The sequence below is a fragment of the Cricetulus griseus genome (genome assembly GCF_003668045.3).
Source record: "Cricetulus griseus strain 17A/GY chromosome 1 unlocalized genomic scaffold, alternate assembly CriGri-PICRH-1.0 chr1_0, whole genome shotgun sequence".
Classification (NCBI taxonomy): Eukaryota; Metazoa; Chordata; class Mammalia; order Rodentia; family Cricetidae; genus Cricetulus; species Cricetulus griseus.
Genome location: NW_023276806.1, coordinates 6,981,205 through 7,004,037, shown reverse-complemented (window position 1 = coordinate 7,004,037; position 22,833 = coordinate 6,981,205). Strand labels below are relative to the sequence as shown.

Genomic DNA, 22,833 nt, shown 5'->3' with positions numbered 1-22,833 from the left:
TACTGCCAGCTGAGCACCAACTCCCCTGGTTATCTGAGATGCTTTCAACGCAGGAAAAACGGCTACCAACAATAACCCAACAGATAACGAGAGCGGCCTGTGAGGTCTGCTTACAACAAGACAGTCTAGTGGTCACACCTGTGCCGCTGTCACTTGGGAGGCTGAGGCAGGAGGATTACCTCCAGCTGGAGCCCGATGTTGTCTTCACACAGAGTTCCAGACCACTCTGGTGACTGAATAAAAACAGTCACAATAAAATAAGATGCCTGGGGCGTCTCCCGGTAGAGTCTTAGGTGCTCAGAAATTGTGGCCAGTGGCCAAGGCCTCAGGCGACATGGAGCACCCAGGCAGCTGCTCAAGGTCCCCGCACCCCGATCTCTGCACCCCGGGTCCCCGCATCCCGGATCCCCGCACCCTGGATCCCTGCACCAGGATCTCCGCACCCCGGATCCCTGCACCCCGGATCCCCGCACCCTGGATCCCTGCACCAGGATCTCCGCACCCCGGATCCCTGCACCCCGGATCCCCGCACCTCGATCTCTGCACCCCGGATCCCTGCACCCCGGATCCCTGCACCCCGGATCTCCGCACCCTGGATCCCTGCACCCCGGATCTCTGCACCCCGGATCCCTGCACCCAGGATCTCTGCACCCCGGATCCCCGCACCCCGGGACCCCTGCACCCTGGATCTTCGCACCCCGGATCCCCGCACCCCGGGACCCCTGCCCCCGGATCCCTACACCCAGGATCTCTGCACCCCGGATCCCTGCACCCAGGATCTCCGCACCCCGGATCCCTGCACCCCAGATCCCCGCACCCCAGGACCCTGCACCCCGGACCCTTGCACCCTGGACCTCTGCACCTCGGATCCCCGCACCCCGGATCCCCGTGCCCAGGATCTCCGCACCCAGGATCCCTGCACCCCGGATCCCTGCACACTGGATCCCTGCACACTGGATCTCCGCACCCCGGGACCCCTGCACCCCGGATCCCTGCACCCCGGATCCCTGCACCCGGATCTCTGCACCCCGGATCCCTGCACCCCGGGACCCTTGCACCCCGAATCTCTGCACCCAGGACCTCTGCACCCCGGGACCCCTGCACCCCGGATCTCCGCACACAGGATCTCTGCACCCCGGATCCCTGTGCCCAGGATTTCCGCACACAGGATCTCTACACCCAGGATCTCTGCACCCAGGATCTCTGCACCCCGGATCCCCGCACCCCGGGACCCCTGCACCCCGGATCTCTGCACCCCGGACCTGTGCACCCCGGATCCCCGCACCCCGAATCCCTGCACCCAGGATCTCTGCACCCCGGATCCCTGTATCCCGGATCCCTGAACCCAGGATCTCTGCACTCCGATCCCTGCACCCCGGATCTCCGCCCCGCACTTGCCCTGCTCTCTCCGCACCCCGGTTCTCTTCCGCGCGGCCGCCCCTCTCTGAGCGGTGCCCTTCCCCGCGCTCGCCCGCACCTGCGCCTTGTCGGCCGCGGTCCCCGCCGCAGCCCGCACGGAGCCGCCTCGGGCTGTGGGAGGCGGAGTCCTTCCGGGGTCAGGACGCAAAGGTAGGGAAAGTGGAGGGCCACGGCCGCGGGCGGGCTGCGTGAGGGGCTGCGTGCGAGGCCGCTCCCGCCATATTTGTTGAGGGCAGTGGGCAGCGGGGCGGTGGAAGCCTGGGGGAGCGCAGGGAGTACCTTCCGCGGATCTGGTTCAAAGGCGGAGCTTTTCTCCGTAAAGACGCCCGGCTAGCCATTATTAGAGAAAATACAATAAACACGCAGCACGCCCTTTTGAGCCCCAGAAACCCAGGATCCCAAATTAAGAATGTGTGTGCCGGGGGCGCCGGGGAGGTGGCTCAGCGGTTGAGAGCACTGGCTGCTCTTCCAGAGGACCCAGGTTCAATCCCCAGCACCCGCAGGCAGCTCACACCTGCAGTTCCCAGGATCCCACACCCTCAGAGACACGCTTGCCGGCAAAACACCAATGCACAGGAAGTAAAAATAAACGAAATAAAAAGAATTCCCGGGCTGGGAATGTAGGTTACTGGTGAAGTCTGTGCTGAGCATCTGTGAGAATCTCAGGTGGGTATCGCTGGCCAGGCCTGCGACCAAGCACCTTCTAAATAGACCCCGAGTCCTCAAGTGAGCGAGGCTGCAGGCATGGCAAATGGACCTACGTAAATGGTGCATTTATTATTAACTTAAGTTCTCTACAGGCAGAGGCAGGCGGATCTCAGCGAGTTCGAGGCCAGACTGGTCTACAGAGCGAGTGCCAGGATAGGCTCCAAAGCTACACAGAGAAACCCTGTCTTGACAAAACGAAAAACAAATAAACAAAAAGTTCTTCACTTTTTTTTTTTTAATCACCAACTAAAGTATCCTCGAATTACACGAGTCAAAATGAATCCTTCCCCCTGTACTCTCAGAAATCAGGATGCAGAGGCAGGGGTACCAAGAATTCAAGGCCATCCTGGGCTATATAAAAAGGACCTGAGCCGGGCGTTGGAGGCGCACGCCTTTAATCCCAGCACTCGGGAGGCAGAGGCAGGAGGATCTCTGTGAGTTCGAGGCCAGCCTGGTCTACAGAGCGAGTGCCAGGATAGGCTCCAAAGCTACACAGAGAAACCCTGTCTCGGAAAACCAAAAAAAAACCAACCAACCAACCAACCAAACAAACAAAAAAACAAGGACCTGTCTTAAAATACCAGGGCTGGAGAGATGGTTCATCAGTTGCAAACACTGGCTGCTCTTCTGGAGGAGCTGAGTTCAATTCCTAGCACAGGGTGACTCACAACCACCTCTAACTCCAGTCCCTGGGAATCTGGCCTCCTTCTGGCCTCTTGGGGGACCCAGATACGCAGGTGATCCACAGACACATACGTATACAAAATGCCCATATACATAAATAAATAAATAAAACAGCAAAACAAAACAACCTCCCCCTGCCCCATCCCCCAAATCCCTTGTATATAGCAAATATGCACCGTGTGGTACTCTGTCCTCTGGGCAGGTCATCAGAGAAGCTGTGGTTAGCAGCAAGAGACCTTCATCAGATTGGACCCATGAAAGGAGGGGACGGCATCCAAGCTCAGGTAGCCCCTCCCATACCCAAGGAGATATATATGGCATATATATATATAGATAGATAGATAGATAGATAGATAGATAGAGAGAGAGAGAGGCATAAGAGGTACTCATTGTTGGTGTAGCTGCCCTTAAGTGGTCATGCTTGAATAGCCCCAATTAAATTCATTGGTTCACCAAGTTGCATGTGGGTGGAAGCATTTGGTCTGTCTGTTGTTCTACCTGGATGACTAGAAATGGACTCCCTGGAAAAAGTCAATTTTCAATAAAAATTGAAAATATTATTGATTTGGATATCAGTGAAACAAATAAGCAATATTTGAAATAGGCTGAAAATAGAGTATAGTGGCAACCATAGGGTCCCTCCCTCGTGGGAGGGTCCATACAGAGTGGTATCGGGGCTAATGTCCTCCACCTCCACCAGAATAATAAGTAGAAGCCCCGTATTCACATCGGTGGAGACGGGACATCCTGCACAACATTTGATTAGATACATGCTCTCACATAGAGACCATTGGAGGCAATCAGATAGACTGGAATTCCGGCTGGCTTGGAACTAACAATCCTGCCACAGCGCCAGCCCCCCAACCGCGCTCAAGGGCTGGGTTTAAAGGGGTGCACCACCCACCACGCCTAGCTGACAGACGTTTTCAGTTTAGCAGTTTTTTGTTTGTTTGTTTGTTTGTTTTTCAAGACAGGGTTTTTCCTGTGGCTTTGGAACCTGTCCTGGAACTAGCTCTGTAGACCAGGCTGGCCTCGAACTCACAGAGATGCACCTGCCTCTGCCTCCCGAGTGCTGGGATTAAAGGTGTGCGCCACCAACGCCTGGCAGTTTAGCAGTTTTTATTCACATCCTATAGAATCAAACCAGCGCATGGCAGCAGCCAAGGACACGGTAAGTAGTTCCCCCCCCCCAGACCCCCCCAGTGCTCTCAGCACTGACAAGATCCCCAGGTTTCAATAAATATTTCCTTTGATCTTGATTCTGACCTAGTGGAAAACGTTAGAGATTAGTTTCTTTGTATGTGTGGAAAAAGAGAAACGCCAATTGCTCCCAGAGAATGCAGGAGAAATAAAGGTCAGGGCTGGAGTTGAACTGAGGTGGGTCTAACGTTTCTTTAGTTTTTTTTTTTTTTTAAATGACAAAGCCTCACACGGTAGCCCGGGCTAGCTCGAGGTCGCGGCAATCCTCCTGCCCCGGCCTATGCAGCAGAACGTGTAGGAGCCAGCCCTGTCGGTTGCATTTCCCCTGCTGCAGAGTCTGTCTGTAATGCACCGCGACGAGGCCTGGGCAAGCCGCCTGGAGACTGCAGGGGCTGGGAGAGGCGACAGAAACCGCGAAATGCGGTCAGAGCGGCGCCCACGTCAGCGGCGGCTCGCTATCGGGGCCCCGGGCAAGCGCAGACCTGGCGGGGAAGCCGGCTTGCCGCGATGCCCCGCCCCGGGGCGTGTCCCCCGCGAGGCCCCGCCCCCAGACGCCCGCTGCGGCCGCGGAGACACCGGAAGGAGCGGCGGCCGCCGAGGGAAGCGTCGGGCTGCGGCCGGGACCCGCGGGCCGCTGCGGAGCCGGTTTGCGGCCCTGCGGAGCGAGAGCGCGCAGGGCTGCGAGGGGAGCGCCCGGGCGCGAGAGCGGGCGAGCGGCGGCGGAGGTGAGCGCGGCGGAGCGGGCGAGCCGGCGGGCGCGGCCGGGCTGTGGCTCGCTCCCGCGCGCGGCCCGGGCGGCTCCTTGGGCAGCGACCGGGGTCGGGGCCGGCCACCCGAGCGCGCCGCCCGGTTCTTCTTGCTGCGGACGGGAAGACCGAGGTGTCATCGCTCCGGCGGCGAGCCTCCGGCCGGCCGGCGCTGCCTCCGGGTCGAGTCCAGTGCTCGCGTCTGTCGGTCTGTCGGTCGGTCCGCAGCTTTTTTTTGTTCGGGTCCCATTTCCACCGTGCGTGTGCTTTCCCACCGAGGTGCTTGAGCGTTTCTCAAATACAGACTGCTCCTCGCGGGGAGATTCGTCTTGCGGACCCGTTAGGCAGCGAGAGCGGTGATGGTCTGAGGGGGTTTGCACCCAGCCTAAGCATTGTCGGGCTTTACGTTTCTCTCGGAAATCAGTAGTATTAGGCCTGCAAAATGGAGACAGGGCTGACATTCCTGGCTGGAGCAGGTTCTGAACTGAGGGTGCGTTTTATTAAAGGTCTCTAGACCTGGCGATCAATGTAGAATTCTAACGCATTTTCTTCCTTTCTTTTCTTTTTTTCCGAGACAGATACTTTTGGCCTCCAAACTGCCAAGTTGCTGGGATTCTAAGTGTATTGCCACCATGTCAAGTTAAATATTTTTTTTTTCGTCTGATTTGGTCATTTTTACTTTAAGAAAAACCTGTTACCAAAGATAGTGAGAGCCAGGCTAGATAGCTCAAGCCTGGAGATGCCAGCATTTGGGAGGTGGAGGAAGAAAGAAAAGGGCTTCAAGACTAGCCTGGGCTATGTACAGTAGCCCCTATTTCAAAGCAACCCCCCCCCAATCCCTTCTGCGGTTGAGAGGGCATAGTTATACATTTGGAAAGGTCAGAGCAAGTCAGACGATTGCAACAGGCAGTTTGATTTTAAGATCTTACAAATGGCTGTAGTGAATTCATACTGTATAATATACGTAGGGGAAAATGAGAATCCTACCGATCGATAATGTTACCTTTTTTTTTAGTAACTTACACTGCACTGACATTGCTGTTTCATTTACTTGGGCAAGATGAGGAAGACACTACAAAAATATTCTTACAATAACCCATCTGCCCTGCTATACCCACAAGGGATATTGTACTTATGATTACAGGTTATTCTTGATCTAATTAATTACCAACTTTCAGTTGCTTTCTTTTTCAGTTCTTGTAGCCTATGAATAAGCAGAGCTTTTTACATAGCTGCAGAGAAGGTGACTTGCTGATTTTCAAGAAACCTTTTACTTAAAAAATCTTAGTTGATCTCACCCCACTCCTCTGCAGAATCCCAGTAGCCTTTCCCCAAGTCAAAAAGAGTGTCAGGATTGTGTAAGGATCAGTGTTTCCTTCTGAAGTAATATTGCCAAGTCAGTCTCTGATAAAAATTTGAGTGTGGATAGATTAAGATTAGAAGACTGAGTGGGCGGAGGTGGCACATTCTATCCCCAACACTCGGGAGGCCAAGGCAGAGGCAGGTGAATCTGTCAGTTCAAGGCCAGCCCGGGAGAGGGAGTGCCAGGACAGCCAGGGCTGTTATACAGAGAAACCCTACCCCGAAAATGAATAAATGAATGGATGGACGGATGGATAGATAATAAAGGGCGACTAAGAGAAGATGTGGCTTATTACATAAGGTAGACTGAGACAGGCTGGCCTTGAACTTGCCATAGAGCTGAGGATGACCTTGAAACCCCCCTCACCCCTCAGCCCTTTTACTCCGTTACGTGCTGGAACCCCAGTGCTTGCTTACTGCCCTGCTGGGGCAAGACCGCATGCTTCAAGAAAACCATTCAAAGTACTGGAATATTTTTAAGAGAGGAGATACGCTGGGCGTCATGGCTCCCAGCACTAGGGAGGCAGAGGCAGGCGGATCTCTGTGAGTTCGAGACCAGCCTGGTCTCCAGAGCGAGTTCCAGGACAGCCTCCAAAAGCCACAGAGAAACCCTGTCTTGGGGGCGGTGGGGGGAGGGGAGAGTAAATACAAATTGTTTTAAAATAAGGAAATAAGATAATTAATGTGCCTTACTCTGATGCCCAGATTGGCCTGGACACATAGTTTTCTCCTGTCCCACACTCACTAATGGCTAGGACTAGAGGCTTGCACTACCACACCTAGCTGCCGATAGATCCCATTGGTGTAGTTTTAGGACTTCTAAAAGTCTACCTGGGATTTTAGGGGCATTTGATAGTAGGAAACTCCAGAACAATCCTGTAAGCAGGTACATGGGCCTGGAAAGATGGCTCTGTGGTTTAGAGTGCTTGCCGAGTCCTGAGTTAAATTTCTAGCTAGGTAGCCTGAGCACCATCTTCTGGCTTCCATGGATACCAGCCAACGCATGAACACGTAAAATAATAAAAATAAATCATACATACAGTGCACACGAATTACGTGCAGTGTGGTGTCTGTGTATGTAACGAGAATTCATATTTAAGAAGCAGTGCCTGTGTCAGATATTGCACTGGGTTACTTCATCTTTGGAGTCCGCCGGGGGCAAGGCTCCCTAGGCAAAAGGAGTGGGGCTGGGGCTGTCGCTCAGTGGGAGGTCACCGAATCAGCATGTTCAGGCTCTGGACCCTGATCCCCAGAACCAGTGGGTAGGAATGAAAAGGCTGCATCATGTTTTCTGAAAACTTAGTCACTGATTGTGGTCTTTCTGGGGATTAAACCTGGGCCTTGCACAAGCTAGGAAAGCTTCCTTCTTTTCTTCAGCCGATCATTTGCTTCTTATTTTGAAATTGTCTTACTGAAGCGCCTATGCGATCTTGAACTTACTTTGTAGCCTTGAACTTTTTACTTTTTCTTCTTTCTTTTTCTTTTTGGTTATTTGGATAGAGTCTTATGTAGCCCAGGCAGAGACTTGCTATGTAGCCTACGCTAACTTTGAACTTGAGAAGCCTAAACCTAGGGTGTGTACACCCCCTCACCCACCCCGAGACAGGGTTTCACTATGTAGCCCTGGCTGTCCTAGAACTCACTGTAAAACAGGTGGTGGTGGCACACACCTTTACTCTCAGCACTCAGGAGGCATAGGCACCCTGTGATTTGAGGCCAGCCTGGTCTATAGAGTGAGTTCCAGGACAGCCAGGGCTACACAGAGAAACCCTGTCTCAAAAAACAAACAAAAAGCTAAAAAAAAAAAAAAAACCCACACACCAAAAACCAAAAACTCACTGTGTAGACCAGGCTGACCTTGAATTCGGAGATTTTCATGCCTCTGCCTCCCAAGTTAAAGGCGTGTGCCACTGTGCCAGCTCGACTCTCCCTTTCTTAATGGGTGTGCTTAAAGTGCATTACAACCTTTTCTCCAACCTTGCTTCATAATAAATAAATAATATAAAAGGCCTTTTGGAAGTTGAGTCGAGGGAGACATTCCATGTTGTTCCCCACCCCTATACAAAGTGACAGACACTGGAAGATTAACTCGGGTAGCTTCAGGTTAAACTGAATCACCAGAGCACAGACTTTTTTAAATTTTTTTACATTTTAAGAATTTATTTTAGAAGTACTCTTATTTACATATCCATCCCCCATTCTCCCATGGTCCCCACCGACCCCCCAACCCACCCCCACCCACTCCCCTGGGATAGTGAGACCCTCCACGGGGGACCATCAAAGTCTGTCACATCATGGGGGGGGCCCAGGCCCTCCTTCCCATATCTGGGCTGCAGTAGTCTCCCTCCATAGGGAGTGGGCTCCCAAAGTCTGCAGCACAGACTTCTTTAAATGTGAGTTGATGTGCATGGCAGTGGGTTCAGCGTGTGCAGACTGGGGTCAGCATCATTTTTGAAGCTTTCGCAGTGTCTGTTGAACTCGGAACTTTGAGTAACTTGGGTGTCGATGCTGTTCCAGAAGATGTGAGGAAGTGAATAGAGTAGGCTGTGAAGGCTGTGGAGACCTGCCTCAGTGTGGCTGCACAGGCTGTGGAGACCTGCCTCAGTGTGGCTGCGGAGGCTGTGAAGGCTGTGGAGACCTGACGCAGTGTGGCTGCAGAGGCTGTGGAGACCTGCTGCAGTGTGGCTGGGGCGTGGCGTTTTCTAATTACCCCTGTCCTTGCTGACTGGGACTGGCACCCTCCTCAGGGGCTGGGGAACTTCCAAGAGAAGCAGAGTTTTGAGGTGGGACTCTCACGTGCGCCTGAAATCCACTGTAAGGTTTGAGGTAGGTCCCCAGAGTACAGTGACTAGCTAGCAGTGGTCTTAGCCGGTTTTCTCATTCAGTAGTCTTGACTTGACCTACAAGCAATCGAGTTGAGAAGTGGCGAAATAACAAAAGAAACCAGAGTTTGGCAATAGAAAGTAAGGAGGGAATTTGAGAGTAATGACGTTGGAAACCCACCTGTCAGGGGCTTTCAAATTAGTTATTTCAGTAGAATAAAGGAATGAGCGTCAGGTGGGGTGGGGGTGATTGGGTATAGATGAGTGGTCGGTTGGTCATTCAGAATCAGCTGCCAGTCCCACTGATGGTTGGTGTCTGGGCCAGATGTCATGGCAAGCCTGCATTAGCAAATAGTCTGTTTCCAGGCCTTGTAACAACCCTGAATGCAGTGAGAAGGTGAGGTGCTGACTGCAGGAAACGGGACTCTTGCTGACAGTTTTCAATTGGCCAGGAGATCCCAAAGAAGGAACTTCTGATAGGTTTGGCGGCAGCCTTGTCCCGATGACTTGACATTTTTATCTGCTCTTTCAGAGTGGCCTTGAACTAGCAATCTTTGAGCTTCCAGGGCAGGGATTACAGGTGTGTGCTAACACTCCTGGCAGTGTTTTATTCCTTTATGATCGCTGATGTTATCCAGTGAACAAACAGAAAGGCCCAAGCATTTTCTTTATACTGGAATATGGTGGCTGCATTTGTCTTTCTAGGTTGTACCTGTCTGAATAAGTAACTGTTGGGGGTGGTATTGGGGAAGGAACCTAGGGTCTCATGTACCCCAGAAGGACAGGGCTGCTGAGATGTACTCTCCAGATAAGTATGTTTTAATGATCTTTTATTCCTGTCTGTGTAGCTCTGGCTGGCCTGGAACTCACTCTGTACACCAGACTGTTGTCACACTTGTAATTCACTTGCCTTTGCCTCCCTAGGGCTGGAGTTACAGGCATGGGCTACAATGTTGCGTCAATGGCTGTTATTGGTCTTTTTTGAGTTAAGACTTTTGAGTTAAGGCTTTTCTTAGGCCTCTGTCAAGTTTGTTAACCCCTTCATGTTCTCTCTCCCATGTCTGTCACAACTAACTCAGGTAGATCAACTAAACTTGACCATGCCTTGTCACTTATTGGGTGGTTTTGTAATTATTATTTCTTTTTCCTTTCAGATTATCATATAATTACGTCATCCCCTTCCCTTTCCTCCTGCCAAACTATCCCATATACTCCTACCTTGGTTTTCAAATTCTCGGCCAGGTTTTTTATTAATTGTTTCCACATGCATACATACATGTATTTTCCTAAGTGTAACCTGCCGAATCAGCATGTTACTAGTATGTGTATTTTTCAGGGCTGAGCCTTTGGCGTTGGATAACCAGTGGGTGAGCTGTTTCCACTCACAGTGTTCCTTGGTTGCCTGTCATTCTTTTTGCAGTGTTGAGGTCTTGTGGGTCCTCCCCGGGCCACTTTGGGATGTCTGTAGTTGTCCTTTCTTGGCTCATGTTGAGACAGTCGTGCTGGTGAGACTAGGGGGTAGCTCTGGCGTTACCTGGAGACACAGAAGCATGTGGCCTCTGGCTCTTACAGTCTCCCACCCCTCCTCTGTAGCCTTCTGAACCTTAGGCACAGGAGTGTTGTATAGGTGAGTCAGTCTGTAATGGTCTCTGTTTCAGGGAGAAGTGTCCTAGCTGAGGGGTGGGGACTGTTTGTCTGTGGCTGTAAGGACACATATTTACAATGTAGTTAGGAATTAGGCTGGTTAGGAAAAGTGGTAGTTGTAGGTTCCCCAAGATCATGACTTCACTAGCCCCGGGTAATTAGGCTGGATTTCAGTGCCAGGCTTGATTTCTTCTTGAGTCCCGTAGACCACAGTAGTGGTTCCTGCCAAGGTGTGTCACTGTGCTGTGCTCGTCACTGTGGTTCATAGGTGTCAGAGCTGGCAGACGGTTTTTAATTGGGTAGATTTTTTCTTTGTAGAAAATACTACTTTGCATCGACAAATCTCAAATGATTTTGTTTGGAGTGAGGGTTGGTGTTTTGCAGCTAGGCAGTATTAGGAATAGATTTCAGAATGGATATAAAAGTAAGAGACTGTGTCCTTTTTCTTAAGTTCGTGTTTTTTATTTTTATTTTTATTTTTTCTAGTTTTTTTTTTTTTTTTTTTTTTGAGACAGGGTTTCTCTGTGTATCTCTGGCTGTCCTAGAACAACAGGCTGGCCTCAAACTCACAGAAATCCACCTGCCTCTGCCTCCCCAAGTGCTGGAATTAAAGGGGTGTGCCACCACCGCCCTTGAGACTATGTTCTTAATAGACTTAGACTCTCACTAGCTGGACTTTCTAACTAGACCAGTATTTCTAGTAAGAGAGTCTAGAGATTTTGCTAACTTTCTTTAACTAGGTTAAGTTTTGATTCAAAGTCAAGGATGAATCAGAGGTTTTAGGACTGCTTGTGTGAGCTCAGCTGTTCACACAGGTGTGAAGGCTTTGTCCCATGGGGCATTTGTATGAGGTTCAGGAAACAACTTTAACATTTGTTTTGATATTTTATTTGTGAGTGTGTGTGCATTGCCACAGTGCTCTGTGGACTTCAGAGGGCCTCTGTTGGAGTTGGTTCTCTGCTTTCGTCATGTGGATCCCTGGGGTTGGACTAAAGTCTTCAGGCGAGGCAGTGGACAGGCCTCCTTTTCTTCAGGAAGAAGTTCAACTGAGGAGTTTAGTTGTTTGAACTGCATCTGAATACACTATAACCAACACATCTTGCTTACCTAAAAGGGTTACTTTGTTGTCAAACTGAGTGAACTTAGTAGCCCTAGATAACAGGAATACAAACCAAGACCTCCTGTGTGAGGTTGGGCTGTCTAACTCTAGGGAAGCACAGTGTGAGGTGTGTTTACACACCGATTTTCACTAAATGTCTAGGGAAGCACAGTGTGAGGTGTGTTTACACACCGATTTTCACTGAATGTCTAGGGAAGCACAGTGTGAGGTTGTGTTTACACACCGATTTTCACTGAATGTCTAGGGAAGCACAGTGTGAGGTGTGTTTACACACCGATTTTCACTAAATGTCTTAGATACCAGGGATGGACATGAGCATTGTAGTCTGTTCTTTTTTCTTTTTCCTTTAAGGGGGAAGCCCACTTTAGAAGTTCCTTTTCAATCCCCACCCCCTGTATTTCCTCCAAGGCAACCTCCCAGGACTGCTCGGGAGCCATGAGAACATTCCTACCCCACTAGCAAACAACAAGAGGACTTAGGGGAAATGTGTATCTTGTGTTTGTTTGCTTTTTTTTCTTTTCCTCTCTTTGCTGTTTTAAGACGAGGTATATTGTGTTGCCCAGGCTGGCCTTGAACTTCTGATCCTCCTTCCTCCATCTCCCGAGAGGTAGATCACAGATATGTAACACCATGGCTAGCATATTTTAATTAAAAATTTTTATTATGTGCATTAGTGTCTTGCCTACATATCTGTGTACCCTGTGTGCACCTGGTGTTTGAGGAGTCCAGAAGAGGGTGTCAGAGCCCTGTGTAGCTGCAGTCACAGATAGTTTTGAGCTGCCATGTGGTTTCTGAGAACTGAATGCAGGTCTTCTGCAACACCAGCAAGTACCTTAGCACCCATGCCATCTCTCTAGCCACATTTTATTTTTATCGTGGCTGCATCTGGCCCTGTTGTCCAAGCTGGCTTTCGAATCCTGTGTTCAAGTAATCATCCGCCCCAGTCTCTGTGTACCTGCTGCTACAGGGGTGTGTGTGTGTGTGTGTGTGTGTGTATCTGTGTGTCTGTGTGTGTGTATCTGTGTGTCTGTGTGGATGTGTGTGTGTGAGTGTGTGTGAGTGAGTGTGTGTGTATCTGTGTGTGAATGTGTGTATTAGAGTGTGTGTGTATCTGTGTGGATGTGTGTGTGAGAGAGTGTGTGAGTGTGTGGATGTGTGTGTGTGAGTGTGTGTGGATGTGTGTCTGTGTGTGTGTGAGAGAGTGTGTGAGTGTGTGGATGTGTGTGTGTGAGTGTGTGTGGATGTGTGTCTGTGTGTGTGTGAGAGAGTGTGTGAGTGTGTGGATGTGTGTGTGTGTGAGTGTGTGTGTGTGTGTGGATGTGTGTGTGTGTGAGTGTGTGTGTGTGTGTGTGTGATGTGTGTGTGAGTGTGTGTGTGTGTGTGTGTGTGTGTGTGTGAGTGTGTGTGTGTGTGTGAGTGTGTGTGTGTGTGTGTGAGTGTGTGTGTGTGTGTGTGTGTGGATGTGTGTGTGTGAGTGTGTGTGGTGTGTGTGTGAGTGTGTGTGTGTATCAAAATGAGTAAAATTCACCTATGAACTAAAAACTTGAATTAACAAGTTATCTTGAAAGGCCTGAAAGGAAGATTAAGCTTTTGTCTTTGGGGCTGGGCTTGGTGTTATATGCCTTTTACCCCGGCTGATTGATCTCAGAGTTCAAAGCTGGCCTTGTCTACATAGTGAGTTCCAGACCAGCCAAGGCTATACAGCAAGTTTTGTCTCAAACAAAACAAAAATTACCCAAACCAAAACGAAACCAAAGCAAAACAAAACCCTTAATGACAAAAAGAATTGGTCTTTGGCAGCAGCAGCATAACAGATGGCTTTAATTTAAGGACTCATCGTCTGTTAGATGTAAAGCAAAGGACAACCAGGCTGCAGCCCTCAGCCCCAGAGAAGCTAGGTAACACATGTAGGTCTTCCTGGGAAGAGGAAGTAGATGGATTGTCCTGGGTAAACTGGAGGCAGATGGGGGGGGGGTGAGGAGATGGGAACATGAGGGATCAGGATGGGAGGGGAGAGTGAGGGGGGCGTTATCTTGGTAGAGGGAACCAGTGTGGGGTTAGGGAGAAACCTGGTGCCAGGGAGGCTCCTGGGAACCCACAAGTGTAACTCCAGCTAAGACTCCTAGGAACAGTGGAGAGAGTCTCTGAACTGGCTTCCCCTGTAATCAGATTGGTGACTGCCCCAATCCTGGAGCCTTCACCCAGTACCTCATGGAAGCAGATGCAGAAATCCACAGCCAAGCACTCCTGGCTGAGCTCCAGGAGTCCAGTTGAAAAGAGAGTGGAGGGATTGTATGAGCAAGGGGGTGGGGGTGGGGTCAAGATCGTGATGGGGAAACCCACAGAGACAGCTGACCTGAGCTAGTGGGCGTTCACAGACTCTGGACAGACAGCTGGGACTGACCTAGGCCCTTTGCATCTGGGTGACAATTGTGTAACTTGGTGCTCCCAAGTGGGAGCACCCAAGTGTGGTGCTCCCAGAAGTGGGACCAGGACCTGTCCCTGGTGCACGAGCTGGCTCTTTGGACCCTATTCCCTGTGGTGGGATGCCCTGTTCAACCTTGATGCTAGGGGGAGGAGCTTGGTCTTGCCTCAGCTTGATGTGCCTGCCATGCTTTGTTGGCTCCCATGGGAGGCCTTACATTTCTGTGGAGTGCATGGGGGAGGGGAGAATGGTGTGTGGAGAGGACAGCAGGAGAAGAGGGAGGGGAGACTGTGGTTGGTATATAAAACAAATTTAAAAATGATGAACAAAAGAGAATTCATCATCATAAGGAAATCCCTGTCTCCACTGCTAGAGATGCTGCTCCACGAATACTGTCTAACTTATGCTTTTGTCTCTGAAAAATGCTATCAAAACACGAGGCATAGAATTTCTAAGTGCAGTGTTGTCCAGCTGGGTGTAAATATGAAGCAACAGGTTAGCAGCATCCTTTGACCCGGTGGAGTATGTTGCCCTAGCATAAGGGTCATTGCATACCTGATCTGATAATAGATTGTATCAGCGAGTAAAGCAAGAAATGTGTCGAGCTGTTAGTGTCCCGAGACGGACTTGATAAAACACCTAGGGCGCCAGGGAGATGACTCAGATAAGCACACTTGGTGGCTCTTCCAGAGGACCTGGGCTGAGGCTTCCATCAGTACTTGTATACACTGGTGTATATTCACACACAACACATGAAAATCTAAGTAATGCTAAACGACAGCAAGTAAATGTCAAAAAGTGTTTAGGAGCTTGAAGAATGAAGAGAGAGAACTACAATATGAGAGAAAGATCTGTTGTCAGCTGTGCATCTGAAGATAAGTGCTAGAATTTATGAAGAACCCCAAAATTAAAATTCCTCCAATCAATCATCCAAATGAACAGACAGTTCTCCAAAGAAGAAATACAGATGGCTAGTAAATATTTGAAGGAAATGTTCAACATGAACATGCTGAGCTGTGTTACCAGGGAAATGCCAATTAAAACTGCTTTCAGAGTGCTAACAGTTAGAATGGCTTTCACCAAGAAAACAAGGAAAAAGTGTTCGGGAGAATGTAAAGGGGGGGCTGCTGGGCTGTCAGCTGTGGAAGTCGGAATGGAGGATCCTCACCCCGGAAGATAGACTGTCCAGCTGTCACACTGCTGGGCCTGTACCTAGAGGAGTCTAAGTCAGCGCACCAGGCAGGGACTTGCACTTGCATGACCTCTGAAGCACTAGTCACTGTAAGCATGGAACCACCCTTGATGCCATCAGCAAACGACTGAATAAAGAAAATGGGACATATATACGCAATGCTGTTTTGTTCACCTGTGAAGAAAAGAATGAATTTATGTTGTTTGTAGCAAAGTGGATGGACCGAAAGTCATGTTAAATGAAATAAGCCAGACTCAAAAAGCCAAATAGCATATTTTCTGTCCTATGTAGAATCTAGGTTTTATATGGAAAACCTGAAATGGGTTTCAATTGAAGCCACATTTCCCAAGCTCCTGTGTCTGGTAGGCGCTCAGACGGAAGAGTTCCCAGCGTTTTGTATTGTGCAGATGGAAGCCCAGGCAGAGGCTGAAGTGGCCCTGTCCTCTGCCGCAGTGTCTAGTGTGTGCCACTCCTTGATTGTGTGTAGAGAAAACTATTGTGCTGCAGAAAGTGGCCTACCTTCCTCGTTAGTGCAGTAGAGGCTGTTGCAGCCCGCTTGGAAAAGAAGCTTGCAAAGTCTATTTTTAAGAACCAATCCTTTGCTAGGCTGTGTGATGCATGCCTTAATCCCAACACTTGGGAGGCAGAGATAGGAGGTTTGCTGTGAGTTCAAGACCAGCCTGGTCTACAAAGCAAGTTCCAGGACAGCCAGTTCTACACAGAAAACACCTGTCTCAAAAAAACGAAAACAAGCAAAAGAGCCAGCCCTTGCTGACTGTGCAAGGCTGTGGTTTCCAGCCCCTCTAAAGCCAAACCAAAAAACAAAACCCAGCCAGCCCCTTATAAAGTTCTGTCTATAAGGATTCATTTATGTCTGTGTGTGTATGTGGAGACTGAAGTCCATGTTGAATATCTTCTGCTCTATTATTTCCTAAAGATGCAACTGGCTGGGTTGGCACACAGGAGGCAGAGGCAGGAGAATCTCTGAATTCGAGGCCAGCCTGTCTAACATAGTGTGTTCCAGGCCAGTCAGGGGTGCATAAGGAAACCTTATCTCAAAAAAAAAAAAAAAAAAAAAAAAAAAAAAAAGGCCTCACCATCCAGGGGGAGCAGAAAGGGTATGATTATACCCTTTCTGGGGGAAGGGGTGGTAGTGAAGGAACCGGCTTCCCTTTTGGCAGCCATAACAGCCGAACACGTGCTTGCCATAAACCTGCCTTGGTCACTTAGAGGTCAGATGCCTGTCTCGTGACAAGGAACCTTAGTCACTTAGAGGTCAGATGCCTGTCTTGTGACAAGGAACCAATCAGAAGTTAGCTGGTGGCGCTATGCTTTACAACCCTGGGTGTGCTTTACGGACAAGTGCACGACAATGATGTAGAGAGCATAGCAACCACCCTGGGAGGGCCTATGGGCCATAACAACCAGTTGACCAATCAACACAGGGCAAGCCCTCCAAGCCTGGAAGCGCATCAATCGTGAGCCTGTGCATAAACCTGTGCGTACCCCTAGACACTCCCCTTACGCTGCCCTATAAGATCTTTTGGGAGACCCAAGGAGCCGTCTTTGCTAGCCGTCCACCATGGCGGGTGGGTGAAAGACCCGAGCTAACATGGGGTTAGCTCGTTAAATTACAATAAAGCCTCGTGCAGTTTGCAGCAAGCTCTCGAATCCGCCTGGTGATTGGGGTGACCTCGAACCTGGCCTGGGACCCCGGATACTTGAGTTTTCGGGGGTCTAACAGTAGGGGAGGACGGGGGGGAGAAGGGAACTGGGATTGTCATGTGAAACAATCCTGTTTCTAATTCAAATAAAAAATACTGCAAAAAAAAAAAAAAAGATGTGTGACTGGGATTCCAAGAGAAAGGTTATTTTTCAGCATAAAAAGTTAGAGCTGAAACTTTCCCTTTTTTAAAATAATAGAATGAAATCTGTAAGTGAACCTTGAAAAAAAATCAAACAAAAATTGACTTATTTTTGTCTTATGATCATGAGTGTTTGCTTGTATGCATTTATGTGTATCGTATGTATTCCTGGTACATGGAGCAACCAGAAGAGAGCATGGGACCCCTGGAAAGTGGCAGTATGGCAGTTGTGAACTGCCATGTGGATGCTGGCAACTGAATTTGAGTGCTCTGGAAGAGCAGCCATGTTTTAAGTGCTGAGTCAGCTCTCCGCCCCCCCCCTCCCCATTGGTTTTTAAAGACGTCCCTTTGAGCTTCTAAAATAGCTTTTAGTTAGTTAGGGGTGGGTTTGTTCCTCATTGCTGGGGCTCTGCATGCTGCGTCCCTTCTCCCAGCTGTGCCTGGTGGCAGCACAGGCAGCCTTGTTAGGCTTTGGGAATGAAAGATCTTCTGCTCCAGCCTACAGTCTTGCTCTGTGTCTGAATTCAGCTGTGCACTCGTTAGTGCTGCGATGAATCTGTGATGGCAGCCCTGCAGTTTTCCAGAGCTTGGTTATCGTCTGTTCTTTTCTCTGGGAACACACTTTGTGAGCACTAATCAACCCTGCTTCCTAAATTCTCTGTTGTCTCTTCAACTCTGAGATGCTGTCTTGTTAGCGGTTCACCCTGACTGCTCTGACGCCTGGAAGCTCCCTCCAGGCTCTTAGGGGCCATCATAGAGTTTGAACTCATTTTCATTGTGTTGGCATCCTGTTCTATACTGTATACTGTCGGTACCTAAAAACCATTGCTTATGTGTTTTGTTTGTTTGCTTCTGTAGTTAAGAGAGTAATTGAATCCAGCTCTCCCCTCTTGACTGGCAAAACACGAACTTAGGTATAAAAAGGAGAGGAGAGATGAGAAATGGATAAAAGGTTGCTAAACATTATCTTAAAAACACAAATAAGATCCGGGCGTTGGTGGTGCACGCCTTTAGTCCCAGCACTCAGGAGGCAGAGGCAGGCAGATCTCTGCGAGTTTTAGACCAGCCTGGTCTACAAGAGCGAGTTCCAGATCCCACATTTGAGTGGAGGTGAGTACGAAGTTCCATTCCTAGCTGAGGGTTGTTGGTAGTCAGTAGCTGCTAGTGGAGGCTGAGTCAGATTTCTTTGTTTTTTAAGAGCATAGCCCCCAGTTAAGTCAACCGGCCGAAGGTCACATATCCGAAAGTCAATAGCGAGCACAAATTGATGGATGTTTTTTGGTTTTTCGAGGCAGTATTTCCTCGTCCTGGAACTAGCTCTATAGACCAGGATGGCTTTGAGCTCTTCCCAGATAGATCTACCTCTTCTTCCCAACCCACCCAAATCTGCCTTTTTTTTTTTTTTTTCCTTTAAAGAAACACCTATTGCCAGCAGTGGTGGCGTGTGCCTTTAATTCCAGCACTTGGGAGGCAGAGGCAGAGGCAGAGGCAGAGGCAGAGGCAAGCGGATCTCTGTGAGTTGGAGGCCAGTCTGGTCTACACAGTGAATTCCAGGCAGCCAAGACTACATAGTGCAACTTTGTCTCAATGAGTAAATCAGTCAATCAATCAATAACCAATCTCAGGTCTCAGGTGTACCTGACCATCTTTGCGGGTCGAGTGTGTGTACTTCATCTTTTGCTTTAATCGTGTTTAGCTTGTTAACATTTTGTAATTTTTTTCCTGTAGGTATTGCCTGATTTGGAAAACCTTGAGAAACAGGGAAAAATTTCGAGAAAATGACGACTTTTCGAAATCATTGTCCACATTTGGATTCCGTTGGTGAAATAACAAAAGAGGATTTGATACAAAAATCTCATGTAAGTTTTCTAGTAACCGTCCTTAAAAACCACACTCATTTTCCTCTTTAATACAAGCTCAGTTAATGAATAGGATACTCGTCATATTTTTATGGTGAACTCTGTGTGCTTTCTCCAACACAGCAAATATCTCCTGTGTTTGCTTCCCCAGGGTGCTTGTCAGGACTGTAAAGTGAGAGGACCCAATCTGTGGGCATGCCTGGAGGTATATATAATACGTATATATTTATTTATGTTTTCCTGAAAAGTTTGCTATTCTAAATTTATACATGTTAAGAACAATTTCTTATGCATAAGAGAATTTTGTATGAGTATACTTTTAAAGCATAACAACAGGAGAATTAAGGTTGAAGCTTTGCATGGATTTTAATTCAGTAGCCTATAGAGTCTTTAGTAAAATACTCAGATATTTTCTCCTTAATCTTCATTGAAGTTGAGATAACTTTCAGTTTTGAATTACTTAGTCTGGTCTGTGCTTGGTACCTTAGAGTTATGTTATCTAACTATGGAAAGTAATGTGATCATTGAATTAAAGTATAAAATCAAAACCAAAGTATAAATATTCTTGTAATGCTACCTGTAAACTTCATGTGTCTGTGATAAACTCCTTCCCTTCCTATTTATAGAATCGGTGTTCCTACGTGGGCTGTGGAGAATCACAAGTTGATCACAGCACCATTCACTCGCAGGTGCGTGTGTAATTGTCGGATACATGGCAGTTGTTGCTCCGGGGATTGGATCCAGGACTGTGCACACCAAGCATGCATGATCTCACTGAGCTAAGTCTTAGCCATGCGAGGAAAATTTCCGAAGCACTTGAAGGACAGGAGAATCAATATAACATTATTCAAGTTGTGACGAGTCTGTGAGGTGTTTGCCATCAAGTCTAGCCGTGTAGCCTGCCTAGCCTGGCCCTGGCCTAGAATTTGGAGTCCTCCCTGTGTCTCTGGATGTCACACTGTAGATTGTGACACCACATCAGCCTGGAGTTTGTGCTTATTAGAAAATATATAAGCTAAAACTCTGGTTTATTCTCAGTTAAGGGGTGGGGGCGTTGCTAAGAAAATCAGTATTGATACATGACTGTAGTTGAGTATTGACAAGAGAACTATGCGTGAATATGTGGAGGCTGTCACATTCTGGAGGTTGAAGTTAGTGTAGACGTATAGGTTTCTGTTTGTTTTAAAATTTGATAATTTTATTTTAGCCGATCAAATCTCATATTTCTGTAGGGCTAAGCCCTCACACAGAGCTCCCTCTGAGAAAGGCTGGCGACTAATCTGAGAGCTAATTTTTACTGTTGCTTGAGTCATGTTTTGCTTCCATTTAAGTAATGTGTGCTCTTTTGTAGCTCTGTTTTCCTAGACTAAAACAAACACACTCCCCAACTTCCCGAGGAAGTCTCGTGTAGTCCAGGCTGGGCTTTGATATTGAACACATGGCCATCCTAGCTGCTAGGATTACAGGGTCGCCACTGAATGGCTTACTCACCATTCCTTCTGCGCCTGTTTGCCATTTGCAGAGCAGAGGAGCTTTCCCCCATGTGTTTGTCTTTGTCTTGTGAGTGAGGGAAACAGATGTTAGAATGGCTCCTGGAGCAAGTTGAGTGTTGTTACTGTGTGAGAGTCTATAGTTCATCCACAGAATCTCGGGTGTGTCTCTGTGTGTGCTCTCCATCAGCTCTGCTTGCCAGGGGCCGATGGTTCATTATGTGTTCCTCTGCAGACGCATTTTCAAGTACATTAATGACAGCTCCTTTTCCCTGCTGTGAACTGTGCAGGAGACAAAGCATTACCTGACTGTGAACCTCACCACTCTTCGAGTGTGGTGTTATGCTTGCAGCAAAGAAGTGTTTTTGGATAGAAAATTAGGAACTCCTCCTTCATTGCCTCATGTAAGACAACCTCCACAAACACAAGAAAACAGTGTCCAGGTAATCTGAATTTACATTATATGTGTTTGGAAAATAATTTCAGAATTTGTCATGCAGTTGGAGTTTACAAGCAGGCTGGTGTGCCTCACTTGTCCTGTTAGAAGCTTCTGCCCTGTGCCCAGTGAAGCCCTCCTGCCTGGCTTTGTTCCTTTGTAGCATAGGATGAGTGGGAGGTGAGGGGGCACTTGAGGTGAAAACACCTATGAGAATTGTGAAAGCTCTTTAAGAAAGGGTTGAAAGGGATCACACACCAGGTACGAGATGTTCATTACTACTCTATGCAGACTGCCTATGTTCAGGCTCCTTTAAAAATTTTTTATTAGCTTACAAGCTAATGAAACTTTACAGCTTTTTGTAAACACTTCTGTCTGCCGATGTGAATGTAGGAAGAGGGAGGGCTCCTTAGCCGCTGTGGGAATACAGCCCCTGGCCTGTTCTCTCCCCCGGCAGCTGTTACTTGATGTTCACACTGAAAACTAGTAGAGATGCTAAAACTTAGCAACAGTATTAACTTTGCCCATTGGACCAAGAGACCTAACAAGCAAGTTTGCAAAGATGGATGACTCGTTTACAGAAGCCTCTGCTATGTATGTCGTTGCTGTGTGTGGCTGGCTGGCACAGTAGTGCACAGAGAACAGTGGCTCTGTGGATGCGCTCATCTGCCACACCCTTTGTTTCTGTAGAACTTAGAGATCAGAAAGACCAGGCATAAAATTAGTTCTTGAGCTTACATTCAGAAATGCCACTGTTCTTTGGGGACTAGAAAGTGACTGGCCAAGAGCGCACACTGCTCTTGCAGAGGACCTGAGTCACTATCCTGGGTGACTCAGAACTGCCTATAACTCCAGCTCCAGGGGATCTGGCATTTTCTGCACCTGTACTCACGTGTGCATATGTATGCTCACATAGACCTACAAATATATAATTAAAAATAAAAAGCATGTTTTTGTAGATACTTGTTTCCTGCAAAATATAAATGTAAATTTTATAATAATTGCTGATGCCATAAACTCTTAGGGTTCTATCTTTACCATTGTTGTAATGTTTTTTTTTTTTATCTTAAAATTATTTGGATGTGTGTCCATGTGAAGGTGTGTCACGTGTAAGTGAAGATACCATAGGATCCAGGAGAGACATCAGACCCCCTGGAGCTGGAGCACAGGTGGTTGAGGCCCACATGATGTAGGCACTGGGGATCGAATTAGGGTCCTCTTGCTCCTAGCACTAAAAGCCTGCTGTTCCAGTGTTTTTTGAGCAGGGTCTCATGTAGCCCAGGCTGGCCTCTAACTTATTACCAGCCAGGACTGTCTTTGCATTCCTGACCCTTTTACCTGTGCCTCTGGTGTGTTGGTCATAAGCATGTGCCACCATGCTGGCCAGTTTCTGTTGTTAACAGTAATTTCTTTTAGTAATAGTTTTGCAGTGTAGATGTTATATAAGTTAAAATTAAAATGTGTTTTGATATTATAAGAATTTATTCAAGTGTGCTGTCTTTTTGTTATTAAGGATTTTAAAATACCCAGCAATACTGCATTGAAAACCCCCCTGGTTGCTGTATTTGAAGATCTGGACATAGAAGTGGACGAAGAAGATGAGCTGAAGGCAAGAGGTAAAGGCCAGAGGTGTCGCACGGCTGTGTGGCATTGCCATCCCTTAGGAGGCTCCTCGGGGGAAGTTAAACACCCAGAGCTTCACTAGGGGGCTGGCGATGAGAATGAAGAACAGATCTGAGAAGCGTGGCCTTGCGAACTTGTGTTTGCAGGTCATAAAAGCTTGGTTTGCCCAGTGTCAGTTTGTCACAGCTGGATGCCACCTTTTGTTAGTCTGACCTTTTGGGAGCCTTTTGCTCTCAAC

The 22,833-nt window shown here is 48.3% G+C and overlaps 1 protein-coding gene across 3 annotated transcripts in view; it reads left to right on the top strand.

Moving 5' to 3' along the window:
• The first annotated feature begins 4,597 nt into the window (after positions 1-4,597).
• The window catches only part of Usp33 (ubiquitin specific peptidase 33), a 51,122-nt gene continuing 32,886 nt past the window's right edge, over positions 4,598-22,833 (top strand). For 2 of the 3 annotated variants that reach the window (XM_027395169.2, XM_027395168.2), the window contains exons 1-6: positions 4,598-4,736; positions 18,916-19,046; positions 19,198-19,251; positions 19,673-19,735; positions 20,827-20,979; positions 22,486-22,588. In XM_027395169.2, coding sequence (XP_027250970.1) covers positions 18,966-19,046; positions 19,198-19,251; positions 19,673-19,735; positions 20,827-20,979; positions 22,486-22,588 — 454 coding nt within the window. In that variant the 5' untranslated portion in view covers positions 4,598-4,736; positions 18,916-18,965. Of the gene's footprint in view, positions 4,737-18,915; positions 19,047-19,197; positions 19,252-19,672; positions 19,736-20,826; positions 20,980-22,485; positions 22,589-22,833 lie in introns of those variants that run through there. The other variant, XM_035450755.1, reaches the window with a different exon arrangement.